The following is a 14,963-nucleotide window of genomic DNA, read 5'->3' as shown; positions in this document are numbered from 1 at the left end:
TATTATAGGAATTTAAAGTTTATGAAGTGATCCCATGAGAACAGTTCAGCGCTGAGTCTCGGACATCCTGCTCGTACGAGAAGACAAACCACACAGAGACAGACTCAGAAACCGCTGAAACAAACAACTTATTGTTCTTCTCGAAACAAACATGAGCGGTTCACCTCACATGTTTTTATTTCACTTCCAATTGATCATGTTTTTATTTTTTCCAGCTAAACACATGAAGTGAATCAATGATAAGTTTGGAATCAGGGCTTTCAGTATTTAGCTCATGTATGCTGGTGGAAAATTAGATGTCAGTGTCAGGAAATATTTCATCAACATTTGTTGTTTTCTGCCGCTTGTTTGAAGCATATTTATTTTTGTTGTGCAGCTTTAACAAAGTCAGGTGTTTGAGTTTATTGCAGTGTAATCTTGACTGTTAATCAGGACCATCTGGCCCCTTAACTACCAGAATACTTCAGTTTTAGTCATTTTCAAAAGTTAGCAAAAAATAGAAGTACGATCGATGAAATTAATACAGAATGTTTAGTAGAAAAAGTAAATACAGTATTCAGGGCAATTCAAATAAAAGGAAAATTTTTAAAAACTAAAACAATTTGACAGACTTCAATCTGCTTGAAAGAGATTCAGTTCAAAAGTTAAAAAGCGATCCATGTTTGTTTGAAAAGTTAAAGGATGCCCTTGAGGGTAGCAGCGCTAACAGCTGCACTGATATCATGACATTGTTCAGAGGCTTTAAACAATCTCACCATGGAACACACAATAACACAAAATTTACATAACTGATATATAGATATGCAGAACAAAAAAAAAAACCCACACACACAACCTGAAAAAAAGCGGTCTAATATGATTAGTTAGATAAGTCTGTGTAGCAAAAGTAGCTATTTACTGGATGTCTGATCACAACCATCTCACAATAGAAAAAAATATCGCATTTGCTTTTTTTTAGAACAACCCCAATTCAACATTTTTTTCTGGGAACCATTTGGACATCTCAAAAATATATCAGTGGGTAAACAGGGTTTCAAGTCTCTGTAAAGATGAATTCTGTTACATCTTCAGCTTAAGTTGATGTAAAGATGATATCTTTACTTTACTGAGACTGAGTCCAGAAAACAACATCCACGGGTTCCTGATAGTTTGGTTCCTTTAGTTAGAGAGTTTTTAATTCTGTGTCCTTTAATAAGAAAATCACACTATCTGTATAAAGAAACATTTGATTTGCGACGTCTGAAAGAGGACAGAGCTTACAACTGGAGTTTACTTTCATAGTTATATCTGCTTCGAATCATGGAGAACATGTTAAATAATATTTTAGGTCATAGAGCTAATTGTTGTTGAATGACATAAACATGTTGGTGAGATCCATAAATGTGTCTGCTAAATATGTCCTTTACAAAATGAAAACCAATCAAGATGAACTCTAATTCTAATTTATTTTAACATTTAAAATTTCATATTCAAATAAATATTGGGTCATTGTGTTTAACATTTTTTTTTGCACCAGGAAGGAATTTGTGATTTTGAATATTTACTTCCACACTATGATATCACATAGTGTGATGACTATGCAGTCCCAATGATAGTGAACTAAAAATAAGGCTCAGACACACCTGCATGTTTTTTATCTAACAGATTTATGGTTTCATGTTATCTTTCTTTAAAATCCTGTTTGTATCTCATTAAACATTTGTTCTTCTTTTACCACTAGTCGTTGCCTATCAGCATGTATTGGGAGTGCTGCTGTTTCTCGCAGTTTTCTACAAAATTAAACTCAAACAAGCAAGATTTTTTTGTTTGCTTTATTTGGAATATTGCAGAGAAATACTTTGAAGAGCAGGCAACACTTTGTTTTAATTAAACAAATGCTATAAATGATGAATTATCTGCTAGGGAGCTAATAATTCAGCCTTTTCTGTTTCAGCTCTTTTTTAATATTGAAATAAAAAAGAAAGTAAAAAAACAGCCAAAATGCTGCACTGTTACAGATTTTTCTAAATCCTGAGTGATAAATGATATAAAAAGCGATAAGCCAAGAAGAAGGAAACAGTCAGTCAGCTGCGTGTTTGCAGCTGCGTCTGACGAGCCTGAGCAGAAAGACTCCACAGCAGTACACCAGACTCTTCGTGATCAGCACCGTGTACACCAGGCAGAGCAGTTTTACTTGTTTTTGAGACACAGGATGTTCTGATGATGGACGTTCTGTTAAAGTTTGATTGGTGGAAAGTGTATCTGGTGGAAGTTCTTTTGGTGGACTTTGAGAAACTCCTGAAACAGAAAAGTCACATTTGAGTAGCTGCGTAGCCAATTTCATGCTGAAAAGGCAACAAACTTTCATTACCTTCCTCTATTTGTCGCTCCACCGTCCCCCCCTCGTGTGTGACAGAACAGTCATATGTATGTGAGTTCTCGTCTCGCTGATGGATCAACAAGATGCTGGCAGTGTAATCGGACTCTATGACGTCCAGCTGTTCTGTGCCACCAGGGGTCAATGCCAGCGAAGATCCGTCCTGTTCCTGCCTTTTCCAGGTGATCTGGACCACAGGAGGAACCATTTGTGAGGCCACACACAGCAGGGATCTCTTCTCCTCCAGATGATCACTGGATGCTGCTTGGTACACTGTCACCGAGGGCTTCGCTACCGGCATATCTGAAGTTTGACAGCAGACACAGAATTTCACTCAGTGTGACCTGACAGGCTTCATTATCACCAAACTACCCATCAGTGCCTGTCGGCCGTGTAATGGCTCATCTTAAACACTTAATAATATTCAGATGATTTATTGTTATAATATACAATATAATAGCATATATTAAAGGCAGAATTATATTTATCAAAGTTAAACTGATTTCATTAACACACAATATTTAATACAATTAACTCCTTTGTCCTTTACGTCTCTTTTATCACAATTTAAAATTATAACAATACAATGTAACACATCTATAGATGTAAAAATAAATCACATCCTTCACATATTATTGCTACAGTATTGATATAAACCATAATGTGCTTTATACATTATGGTTTCTGTTTATATTTGAACCATATAGTTTGTAATTATTCTAAAACTGTTGCAAATAAGATTTCATATATACGATGTGAATATTTGTATATCGGTTTTTATAATATGTCAGAATTTAATTGTATCTTTGTTTTCATTATGATTTTATATTTGGGATCTCTTAATCTCTTAAAATATATAATTAAGGTTAGTATGTAAGTATTACAGTAATTTCATCTGAAAACATTTATGAGAAATATTTGTACATGGGATGTTTTTTTATCTATATTGTGATTAATATAACTAAATATTTTTATGACGTTTAATGGCATTAAAATGATCAAAGATCAGTAACTTCAGAACATTATGTTCACATTCGTTCCCATGAGACGTAATTTTTTCATGTATAGTTGAAAAATAGCAATTTTTTCGATATGTGAAACATAACTTAAAGCGTTGGAGGCAAACACAATCAATTCTGTATAATGCACTACATTTAATTTAAATTTAAATTTCCAAATGACATCCACTACAATATTCTAGATTATGTTAAGTCAGTAGTTTTTTTTTAACTTTCCTTAAATGTGTCTTAAGGCTCAAATATGAATAACATTTTATTTATAAACTTATGACTTACTGCAAATATGTCCACAATGTTTAATTTGAATGATTTTGTTTTACAAATCCCAGTGAATCTGTTGTCTTTTTGAGCTTACAAACAAATATAAAAATAAAATAAATAAAAAGGTGTTGAAATTTGTTAGATAAGGATTAGTTGTAACCCTGCTCACATCAGACTTTTAGGACTTTTCACGATTAAAAAAAACAATGAATACCTCACATATTCAGTGAGATTCACATTTTTTTTCGACCTTAATAAAAACACATTTAAAGTCGGGCATAACAGAAACTGGCTTTGAACAAATTGTCATTTTGAACGCTGTAAGGAAAATGAATTCATTTGTTCTTACCTGTTACGTACAGTTTAACTCCAGAGCCAAAGATCCTGTCCCCTCACACAGTGACACAGACCAGTACAAAAACCTGTCTGATGTTGAATGTGACAGCTGAGGTAAAGCAGTGTCATACACCGATCAGACGTAACATTATGACTCTGCCTGATTTTGTGTTGGTCCCTCTTTTGCTGCCAAAACAGTCCTGAGGCATGGATTCCACTCGACCCCTGAAGATGTGCTGTGATATCTGGCACTGAGATGTTAGCAACAGATCCTTGAAGTCCTGTAAGTTGTGAGGAAGGACCTCCATGGATCACACGTGTTTGTCCTGTAGATCCCACAGATGCTCAGTTACTGGTTCACCACTGTTTCTTCCTTGGTCCACTTTTAATGCATAGTGACCACCGAAGCAACACTCCACAAACGCTGCATTTTTGAAAAAGCCCGGTTGTCTGGAGTCTTAGAGTCACTTAGCCATCACCATTTTGTCAAACTCACTCAAATACTTCCACTCGCCCAGTTTTTCTGCTTCTAACACACCAACTTTGAGGAGAAAATGTTTACTTGCTCCTTAATATATCCTACCCACTAACAGGTGCTGTGATGAAGAGATAATCTTGTCACCTGTCGTGGTCATATTGTAAGGTCTGATTAGTGTATTTCAGCTCCATGATTTGGTTTAGTCGAGATGAATTAATGTTGTAAAAACTGCATGAAGCTGAATATTCTGCATAACTTCTGCCTCCAGATGATGAGCTACCTGAGCTGACCTTTGTTTCACAAGTTTCTTCTTGTCCAAACAGCAGGTTGGCAGCTTCATTCAGAATTAAACTTCTCAACAATGTTTTGATGGAGTAGCACTGTAACAGGATTCATTTGCTGTGGTGGGCGTGTAGTCTGTGGCTCAGCTGCACAGGAGTTCAGGGGCAGTGTCAGGAGAGCCTGGTGGACACAGCTGACAGCGATTGTCTGGAATCAATGAACGGTCTGCAAAGATAAAACTGTGCAAATAAGTCACTTTAACTGCACCAGCCGACCCAGCTGAGTGTGTTTTGGGACCTAGCAACAGCCAACAAGTGTTACAATATCAGTATGCACTTTGGTCGTCCTCTGGCTTCTAAGAACAAATATCTGTCCAGCTAAACGGTTTCTTCTGTTTGTTCAAGATTATAAACACGGTAGAGACAAAAAAAAAAAAAAAATTAACTCCACAGACAAAATAGAAACTTGCTGCATGTTTTGTAGTTTAACTGCCTGCAAATCTAAGCATGATTATTATGATGAGTCCTCATGGAGGAACCAGCACATGACAGCAATGACTGTAAAGGAAAAGAAACCAACCTGTATGCTCTGTGCAGATGTGCAAGGTTACAGAAATAAGAGTTGGACAATCAAAGACACCAAAAAAACACCAAAGCACAGCTTGCACTCACGGATGTGATGTAACTTTTAGCGTTGGCTGACATTCGTGAGGATGACAGTCACAACTATAATGTTACTAAAGGGTGTGTTTGGCCAGTTGGCTATACTTTGAGAATCCTGGATTCAAACTGTTGTTTTTCATTCATTTTTTTTTTCAAAACCATATGCTTTGTGGTTTCTGGAGCTGTGATCACTGTTTGTGGTGTTTTGGTTTTCCCTCAGTTGCTGATCACCAGCTGTTCTCGTAGAGGAATATTGCTTCCCCCCAAAAATATAGACACTTCTGTTTGATGTTTGTCAGAAGAAGCTAATATCTGTGGAATTTTACAGTCTGCTGTTTTTGACCTGAATGTGAACACATGGCAGTTTTATCTGTTACTCCCAATTTTGTCATCTTTTGGCTCTTATTGAATTTATTTTGGTCTTGATTATTTTTACTTCTTATATAAATAGAATACAAACTAGTTGTTATGGTTTTAAAGGTGATGCCTGTGTCAGTGTGTGTGTGAACCTGGTCTGTGGTCTGCTGCTGTTCCTTTGATGGTTTTTGTTCAGTCTGCAGGGATCTTTTGTCACTGTGAGAGCTTTGAGCACAGCAGCAGTAGTAGATGGCTGAATGAACGAGGCTAACTGCATTTATCTCCAACTCACAGCTGTTCTCGTTTTTCACAGCTGAGAAATCTTTTTTCTGAGCATGGTTGTAGTCACTGTCGACTTCACCAGTGCGTATGTTAATATCAAGAATCACTCTGAACTTATCATCGTCTTTCTTCTGGTACCAGTGCACATAGCTGCCACTGCACTGGGCAGTTCCACAGCTGAAGGAGACTTTTTTGCCAGGTGTCGCAGTCAAAGTTAAATCTTTCTGCATCAGCTCTGCGGCCATGGTAACCAGCGCTGCAAAGACACAGAGAGAAAAATGTCAGTTTGATGGTGTTTCTTACATGTAGTTTTTGTTGGGTTGAAACTCACCTAAACACAGACAACACAGAGCAGCAGCTGGGAGGAAAAGCATTGTGTGAACCGTTGTGTTCAGTGACGTTTCCTCTGGTGAATCTCAGGAGAAGTGATGCTTTGATAGAAACGAGGCCAAACAAGGACAATTTATATGATCAGACGAGGACCACGTGTTTCTAACAACTCCTAAAACCTCCCATTAACTGCTGCAGCTGTCAGTGCTGCTGCTGAGTGACAGCTGAGGCGTGTGTTGCAGTTTTCCACTGAGACTGAGGATTGCAAAACATTAAGCTTCAAATATAGAGTGGAATTTATTTATTATTTCAGTCGTATCTTTTCTTCACTTTCTATGAAGTCAGTCAACAAAATGTCTTAAAACTATGACTTCAAAACTAAAAATATTTGTTCCCACAGACACAGACTGAGGAACATAAATGGACTTGATGTAGTCTGAAATATTTTCGACCATGTGTGGAAACAATAGTATCATCAACATACAAATCCATGATATGATACATATCAACTTTTAACATTCAGAAGGAAAAACCTCCCATACAACTGGTCTGTGACATTTTTTCTTTCTTTAACCACCTTTATTGTGTACTCCCAGTACTCCCAGTTAGCTGTCAACCTTCATTACAAGTATGTATTTTACCCTTTGATGATATGAACTGAAATTTTCTCTAACTGTTGTCTCTCAGACTGAGATGGAGCTGTGGTTTTTTGCTTTTCCTCTGATGGTTTTTGTTCAGCCTGCAGGGATGATTTCACACTGTGAGTACTTTTGTAACAAGAGCAGTAGTAGATGGCTGAATGAACGTCTTTAACTGTTTTTAGCTCCAAAGCCCAGCTGCCCTGGTTATTCACTGCTGAGAAATCGTTCTACTGAGGGTGGTTATAGCCTCGTTTTATTGCACCACTGCTTATGTCAATAGAAAGAAGCATTCTGAATAATTCTCTTGTGTCTTTCTTCTGGTACCAGTACACAGTGTTACTGCTGCACTGGTCAGTTCCCCCACAGCTGAAGGAGACACTTTCTCCAGCTCTCCTGGTCAGAGTTAAATCATTCTGTATCAGCTCTTCAGCCACAGTAATCACTGGGATAGAGACACAGACAGGTTAGTATGGCAGTGTTTGTTACAGATGGTGGACTCTTGTTTGAATAAAATCACTCACCTGAACACAGACAGCACAGAGCAGCAGCTGGGAGGAAAAGCATCGTGTGCAGTGATGGTTTCTCTCCTGAACCTAGAGAGAAGTGGTGTTCTGTTAGGCTGATGCAGAACAATGGCAAGTTATAAGATCTTACAAGTACCACGTGGTTTCTAACAGATCCTCCAACCTCCACTTGTAAGGGTGGTGCTGACTGACAGCTGAAACCGTCCTATAGTTTAAAGGAACATTTAAATGTTTTCCTGTAGAGGCATTTATTTGCTGTTCTAACCTATCGTCTTTAATTCATAGTTTCTGAGAGGACATAAAACTGTGTGGCCTATTCTGCTATTTTAGAGATGCAATGAATTGGAGTTCCACAAAGATCCTGATCTCAGATTTTAGCTTTGAAATATTTCCTTTTTCTCCGTCAACCTAAATCACATAAGTGGAAGATGGATGGATTTTCCCTTTCAGTTCATTGGTTCAGTTTCCATTGCTCATACTTCTAATTCTTGTGTTTGATGATCCAACTGCGTGAACAAAACTTCAGACTTCAGTGTTTGGAGATCAATATTCTTCATAGTATCATACTTTCTAAGACACTGATAAAAGGTTTTAACATTTACACTAAAGTATGTAACTGACGCCAGTATTTGAAAAACAGTTATGTTTTTCACATAAAACATGAAGATATTTCTTTGATCCTTTTTCGTATTTAGATATTTATCTATCCTTAATCCTTCTTAATTGTCACAACAGATTGTGGATTACACGTTTGTGCTCTGCCCAACTTTACTTGCATAAACCGTTTGTTCTGGTTGTTCCATCGAACTTAGAGCAAACAGGGAGGTTGCAGAGTGCCCCCTGGTGGACCAGCTGTGAAACATCAATATTCATGACATTGTCATAGTGTCACTGTGACATATTGAAAGGTGTTTCTCTTGTCTAATCTTTTTTTAATTGTTCATTTACTGATCACTCTAAATGCTGATACTGATATATTGTCAAATCAACCAATATATCAGTGAGGCTCTAGAAATAACAAACCAACCACCAAAACAATTGTTCCATATTTTCTTTTTTCCCTTTTTTTTAAGATAATAAGCTTTTGACTTTGATTTGTGGAGATCTAAATCCTGAAAATTTCTTTAGCCTTGTGTTTTTCTCTCAGACTAACATGGAAGCAATACGTGTGAACCTTACCCCTGTACTCCCAGTACTTTGTAGTCCTCCTCACATCTTTTGCGATGATGGCGCCAGTGTGTCCGGCAGGCCGTCTTCACTGCTCTCTGCTGCTTCTTAACCTTCTGCTTACATACTATTCAGGTGGCTCTGCATTGATTACCTATGACTGGCATACTCTCCTAAGTCTGCGGCCACCCTATACTTACGGGTCGTACTTTCATGGATCGGACCCGTGGGGGAATATAGGAGATACCACTCTGCCGCGGACGGATCACCTCTCAGGAACATACCGCCGACCCCTGCCTCCTTCGCGCAGGAGACGCTACAGGAAACGGGGCAAGCAGAGCGGTGTCCGTGTCCGCATTAAGGCTTACCTAAAGGCACATTTTGTGGCTGGCTTCGACGTCGATATGGATGCTTTCTGCCTTCCCTCGACCTTATGGGAGCAGTTTACCCTTAGGTTGTTCAGGCATCGATGGATTCGCCATGTTGAGTCGCAGGCCTGCCCTGCCAACCCAGTGGTTTATTCGCTGGCCCGGTGTTGGATTAGGGCTCCTAATGGGCTCCTTCCAACTTTCATTCGGCGTCTTTGACTCGGATGGTGCTATTAAATGTTAGACCGCTGACGAATAAGTCATTTATTGTGAGTGATCTTTTTACTGCTACAGGTTTGGATTTATTATTCATGACGGAAACTTGGATTCGTCCCGGTGAGTCTTTTCCTTTTTCAGAGCTTCTTCCTCCGAATTGTGCCTTTTTTAGCTCACCGAGACCCTTCCGGCAGGGGGGGAGGACTGGCAATGGTCTTTAGGAATAAATTCTGAGTACGACACCTGCCCTCCGCTATGTTCCCTAGCGTCGAAGCTCAACTGCTGGAACTTGCTGGTCCCCCCCCCCCGACTCTCTGTGTTGTGATTTACCGTCCCCTGAAGTATAATAAGACTTTCATTAACGATTTTGCTGACCTTTTAGCATCTCTTTATTTAAATTATGATCGTGTTCTTATCACTGGCGATTTTAACATTCACATTTGTTGTAAAGATGATGTGTTTGCCAAGGATTTTTTAGCCTTAGCTGACTCTTTTAATCTCATCCAGTGGGTTAATGCACCTACCCACTTCAAAGGTCATACCCTTGATTTGATTTTTTCTTATGGACTGGACATTTGTATCAGGGACATCAGCAACATCGGAATCTCTGACCATTTCCCAGTCATTTTTGATGCTGAGTTATACAAAATGGTCCAGGACTTTGAGGGTCCTCGACATCTTGTGCACATAATCAATCCTGTGACTGTGGCTGAATTTTTGGCTGCTTTCTCCAAATCTGTTCTTCCTGACATTGATCATTCTACACCCTCTCCAGTTGATAATTTTGCTAACTCCTCCCTCTCTACATGCTCTTCTTTAATGGACGTTGTGGCCCCTATAAAGGTAAAACAGCTTAGAAGCTGCCCTCAACCATGGTTAAATGACTCTTTATGTGCTTTACGACGCATTTGCTGCCAAGCTGAAAGACGGTGGAAAAAAGATAAGCACCAGGTGTCTGTTGACATCCTTCGCAGGACCCGCCTGGAATTCCAGAAATCGGTTAGGTTGGCTAAGGCAGGTTTCCTGTCGGCTGTCATTACGGATAACAGTCACAATCCACATTTTTTATTTAAAACCTTTAACTCATTGATTAATCCCTGTCCTGTAACGCCTAGACTGGCTTCCTTAGCACTTTGTGAAGAATTTTTAAATCATTTTACAGGCAGAATCTTATCTCTAAGAGTCTCACACCCCCTGTGATGAGTCAGACACCAGCTTTGCGATGCTCCACTAACCTCAATCAGTTTTATCCAGTTTCACTCCCCACTCTCAGGGGTATAATTGATCACCTGAAAAACTCAAACGCTGCTCATGACATCCTTCCATCTCGCATTATTAAAGATGGGTTTAATATTATCGGGCCTTGTATTTTATCTCTAATGAACCTGTCATTGTTACTGGGCTATGTTCCGGCTGCCTTTAAACACGCTGTAGTGCAACCTATACTCAAAAAGAGCTGCCTCGATCAGAATGATCTCGCTAACTTTAGACCTATTTCCAAACTCCAATTTCTGTCTAAAGTCCTAGAGAAGATTGTTCACTCCCAATTCCAAACTTATTTGGATGCAAATAATATCGGGGAAAAATTTCAGTCAGGGTTTAAGCCACGCCACAGCACGGAAACTGCATTACTGAGAGTCTTTCATGACCTTCTCTCAATTGCTGACTCAGGGTGCCCTGTGGTCTTAGTTTTGCTTGATTTGTCCTCTGCTTTTGATTTGGTGGACCATAATGTCCTTTTAATGAGGCTTGAGCATCTGGTGGACATCACGGGCAGTGCCCTTTGCTGGTTTAAATCCTATCTATCAGAAAGGTCCTTTTCTGTCGGGATGGCTACCTACTCCTCCTCCATTGCCCCTGTGACCTCTGGTGTCCCCCAAGGGTCTGTGCTGGGTCCTTTGCTGTTCTCTTTATACTTGTTACCCTTGGGCCGAATCTTTGATAAATACAATATTTCCTTTCATTTTTACGCGGATGACATTCAAATCTATTTTGAACTGGCTGAGGATGTCACGTCGTCGTTGCAACACTTCTTTGATTGTATGAGTGAAGTTAAAAACTGGCTACTGAGCAATTTCCTTATTTTAAATGATAAGAAGACAGAAATTGTAATCTTTGATACTCCCATCTCTTGGGCTGAACTAACTGGTATATTTGGGCCCTTTGCTAACTCCCTTTCTGATACTGCGAGGAACTCGGGTTTTGTCTTGGACAGTTCCTTCAAGCTGGACAAACACGTGTCCTCTGTAGTTAAATCTGGTTTCTATCAATTACGTCTAATCTCTAAGGCCATGCCCTACATACCACGTAAGGACCTGGAAAAACTTATCCATGCCTTTGTTACATCAAGATTAGATTACTGTAATTCCCTTTATACTGGTCTCCATTCTGCCCTTATTCACAAACTGCAGCTCTTTCAAAACACTGCTGCGTGTCTCTTAACTGGAACTGGTAGGTTTAAGTCTATTACTCCAGTTCTCTCCGACCTGCACTGGCTCCCCATTAAATATCGCATTGATTTTAAAATCTTATTGCTCACTTTTAAAATCATAAATAACACCGCGCCCAGCTATCTTAAGGATTTCCTCAGCTTTTTATACCCCTAGGAGAGTGCTTAGATCAGCAGGTCAAATGCTCCTGGTGCGACCTAGATCCCGCCTTAAGACCACAGGTGACCGCACATTCGCCTCTGTTGCACCCTACCTCTGGAATAATCTTCCTCAAGCTATCCGCGCGTCTGATTCTATTCAATCTTTTAAATCTCGATTAAGTCAAAGGAGTTTGCAAAGAAAAGCGTCTGGACTTCTTTGAGTTGCTTGAAGACGTTTCACCTCTCATCCGAGAAGCTTCTTCAGTTCTAAGGTCAAATGGCCGAGAGTCCCAGATTTAAACCCAGTGGGAGTATCCCCCCAAGGAGGGACAAAGGACCCCCTGGTGATCCTCTAATCACATGCGCCAAGGTGTGAAAGCGGGTGTGGGACCTAATCAGCCAGGGTTTCGGGTGAGCTCATTGTGAAACCTGGCCCCACCCTATCATGTGATTTCCTGAGGTCAGATGGCCCAGGATGTGAGTGGGCGTTAAGGCGTCTGGGGAGGGAACTCAAAACTGGATTATAGATGGCAGACAGTTGGTGTCGTAAACCACCGCCTCTGTTCAAAGATGGTCGCTCACAGTGGACATAGATGGCTTCTTTCACTCCTCTTTCAAACCATCTGTCCTCTCTGTCCAAAATGTGAACATTGGCATCCTCGAAAGAGTGACCTTTATCCTTAAGATGCAGATGGACTGCAGATGGACTGCTGAGTCTTGTCCTGTGGAGGTGGCTCTTCTATGTTGTACCATGCGCTTGTGAAGTGGCTAGCGCATGGCACAACATAGAAGAGCCACCTCCACAGGACAAGACTCAGCAGTCCACCTGCATCTTAAGGATAAAGGTCACTCTTTCGAGGATGCCGATGTTCACATATTGGACAGAGAGGACAGATGGTTTGAAAGAGGAGTGAAAGAGGCCATCTATGTCCACTGTGAGCGACCATCTTTGAACAGAGGCGGTGGTTTACGACTAGAGATGGACCGATCCGATATTAGGTATCGGTATTGGTCCGATACTGACCTAAATTACTGGATCGGATATCGGCGAGAAATAAAAAATGTAATCCGATCCATTAAATATCAAAAAAGCACCTCACAAAACTTGCGACACGGCGTAACTTTGTTCATAACCGTAGCACGTCGGAGCAGTGTGCTCACGTGATAGAGCGGCTGTGTGTATTTGTAGCCTCGCTACCAAACCAGCATTTCATCTCTGAGGAAGTTATCCCAGAGAGAAGTAAAGCAAGTGTGTAAGTTCATCTCTGAATGTTTGTAAAGCATTCCCATGTTAAGCTTAACAACCGATATATGGAGCGACTGCCTCTTCTCTCTCTCCCTCTCCTGCCGCTACTTCATGAAACTGCTTAATGATCAGCTGATCGCTTTTCTGTCGCAAGTCCGTCTCTCTTCTTTGTTTTTGGCCCACTTTGCACCAGAAAGAAGAAACCAGCGGCGGAACAACAGCAGCACGTTTAAGCTTGATAAGCTGTTGTTAGAATTGATTTAATATTACTTTCTACACCAGGATCCTTTTCTACGCAGCTGACGGCTGGTAACTGTGCAGGGGCGGATCTAGCAAAGTGTAGCCAGGGGGGCCGATAGGGCATGAACAGGGAAAAGGGGGCACAAATACATACTTTTCTTTCTTATTCTCATTTAAAATCTCTAGCTTTTAATAAATAATTATCTGAAACTTACACCCAAAGTTTTAATCTGATGTAAAATGTACAGAAGTCCATTACTGTATATAGTAACTATTAAGTCTAATATACCCTAGTAAGCTATAGTACTTTTTCCTTTGGGAAAGTACCATCTGTGAATTCTGCAATTCTGTTGAAGAAAGATGTTGAATCTATTTAATTATTCTTGAAAAATAATTTATTTCTGAGCATTTTTTTCACCCTGCATCAAATTAAAGTTGATTACATCGATTAAGCATCATGAGGTGGAGGGTGGGTGGTTCCCTATTTTTTTTTTTGCTGGGAGTTTGCAACCCTATTAGTTAGGTTGCTTAATATTTCTCCTAAGTACTCTTTAAAATACCAGAATAGGGAGGATTAAGTTTATTAGATTGATCAGTGTTGCTGAACTATGAAATATTTTGGGCGCAGTGTATTTTTTACATACAGGTATAACAGAATAGCTTTAGTGTTGTTGTTTATTTAAACTTGAGTATGAACTTATACAAAATGCAGCAATATATTAAAAAACAGTTTTATTGATTGAAAAACACACTATATCGGATTCATATCGGTATCGGCAGATATCCAAATTTATGATATCGGTATCGGTATCGGACATAAAAAAGTGGTATCGTGCCATCTCTATTTACGACACCAACTGTCTGCCATCTATAATCCAGTTTTGAGTTCCCTCCCCAGACGCCTTAACGCCCACTCACATCCTGGGCCATCTGACCTCAGGAAATCACATGATAGGGTGGGGCCAGGTTTCACAATGAGCTCACCGGAAACCCTGGCTGATTAGGTCCCACACCCACTTTCACACCTTGGCGCATGTGATTAGAGGATCACCAGGGGGTCCTTTGTCCCTCTTTGGGGGGATACTCCCACTGGGTTTAAATCTGGGACTCTCGGCCATTTGACCTTAGAACTGAAGAAGCTTCTCGGATGAGAGGTGAAACGTCTTCAAGCAACTTAAAGAAGTCCAGACGCTTTTCTTTGCAAACTCCTTTGACTACGATGACCTGGATGACTGAGAACCTTCACAGACAAATCTCGATTAAAAACATATTTTTTTTAGCCTTGTCTTCCCTGCCTCCTAAACCCTGCATTTTAACTGTACTGTAACTTATCTCTTTTGCTTTTATTAATGTTTTTATGTTTTAACCTTCAGCCTCTCGGCTCGTGCCTGCTATGCCTGGTATCATTGGTTAGTTATGTCTCCCACCTGTTAGTATATTCCATTTGTACTTATTTTATTATTTTATTTACTTGTATTTATTACTGCTCTTATTTGGTTTCTGTGAAGCACTTTGGCATACACCTTGTTTTTAAATGTGCTATATCAATAAAATTGTATTGTATTGTATTGTACTCCCAGTAAGCTCTCAACCTTGATTACAAGTACT

At 39.8% G+C, this 14,963-nt stretch overlaps 1 protein-coding gene and 1 long non-coding RNA gene across 2 annotated transcripts; both read right to left on the bottom strand.

Moving 5' to 3' along the window:
• Positions 1–1,708: 1,708 nt before the first annotated feature.
• Positions 1,709–4,641, bottom strand: LOC109201567 (immunoglobulin lambda-1 light chain-like). The gene is made up of 4 exons (XM_025903270.1): positions 4,595–4,641; positions 3,986–4,020; positions 2,351–2,659; positions 1,709–2,277 (listed from the first exon to the last, which is right to left on the bottom strand). Exons 1-4 carry the CDS (start codon positions 4,639–4,641, stop codon positions 2,060–2,062), a joined length of 609 nt encoding a protein of 202 aa, XP_025759055.1. The 3' UTR covers positions 1,709–2,059.
• Positions 4,642–6,230: 1,589 nt separating this feature from the next.
• LOC109201575 (uncharacterized) lies at positions 6,231–7,613 on the bottom strand. The gene is made up of 3 exons (XR_002061624.1): positions 7,526–7,613; positions 6,365–6,464; positions 6,231–6,289 (listed from the first exon to the last, which is right to left on the bottom strand). It is a non-coding gene; the product is annotated as an uncharacterized LOC109201575 (long non-coding RNA).
• Between the last annotated feature and the right edge of the window lie 7,350 nt (positions 7,614–14,963).

The sequence above is a fragment of the Oreochromis niloticus genome, linkage group LG23 (assembly GCF_001858045.2).
Source record: "Oreochromis niloticus isolate F11D_XX linkage group LG23, O_niloticus_UMD_NMBU, whole genome shotgun sequence".
Classification (NCBI taxonomy): Eukaryota; Metazoa; Chordata; class Actinopteri; order Cichliformes; family Cichlidae; genus Oreochromis; species Oreochromis niloticus.
Note: the sequence above shows the minus strand (reverse complement) of the source record. Positions and strands in the feature narration are given on the sequence as shown.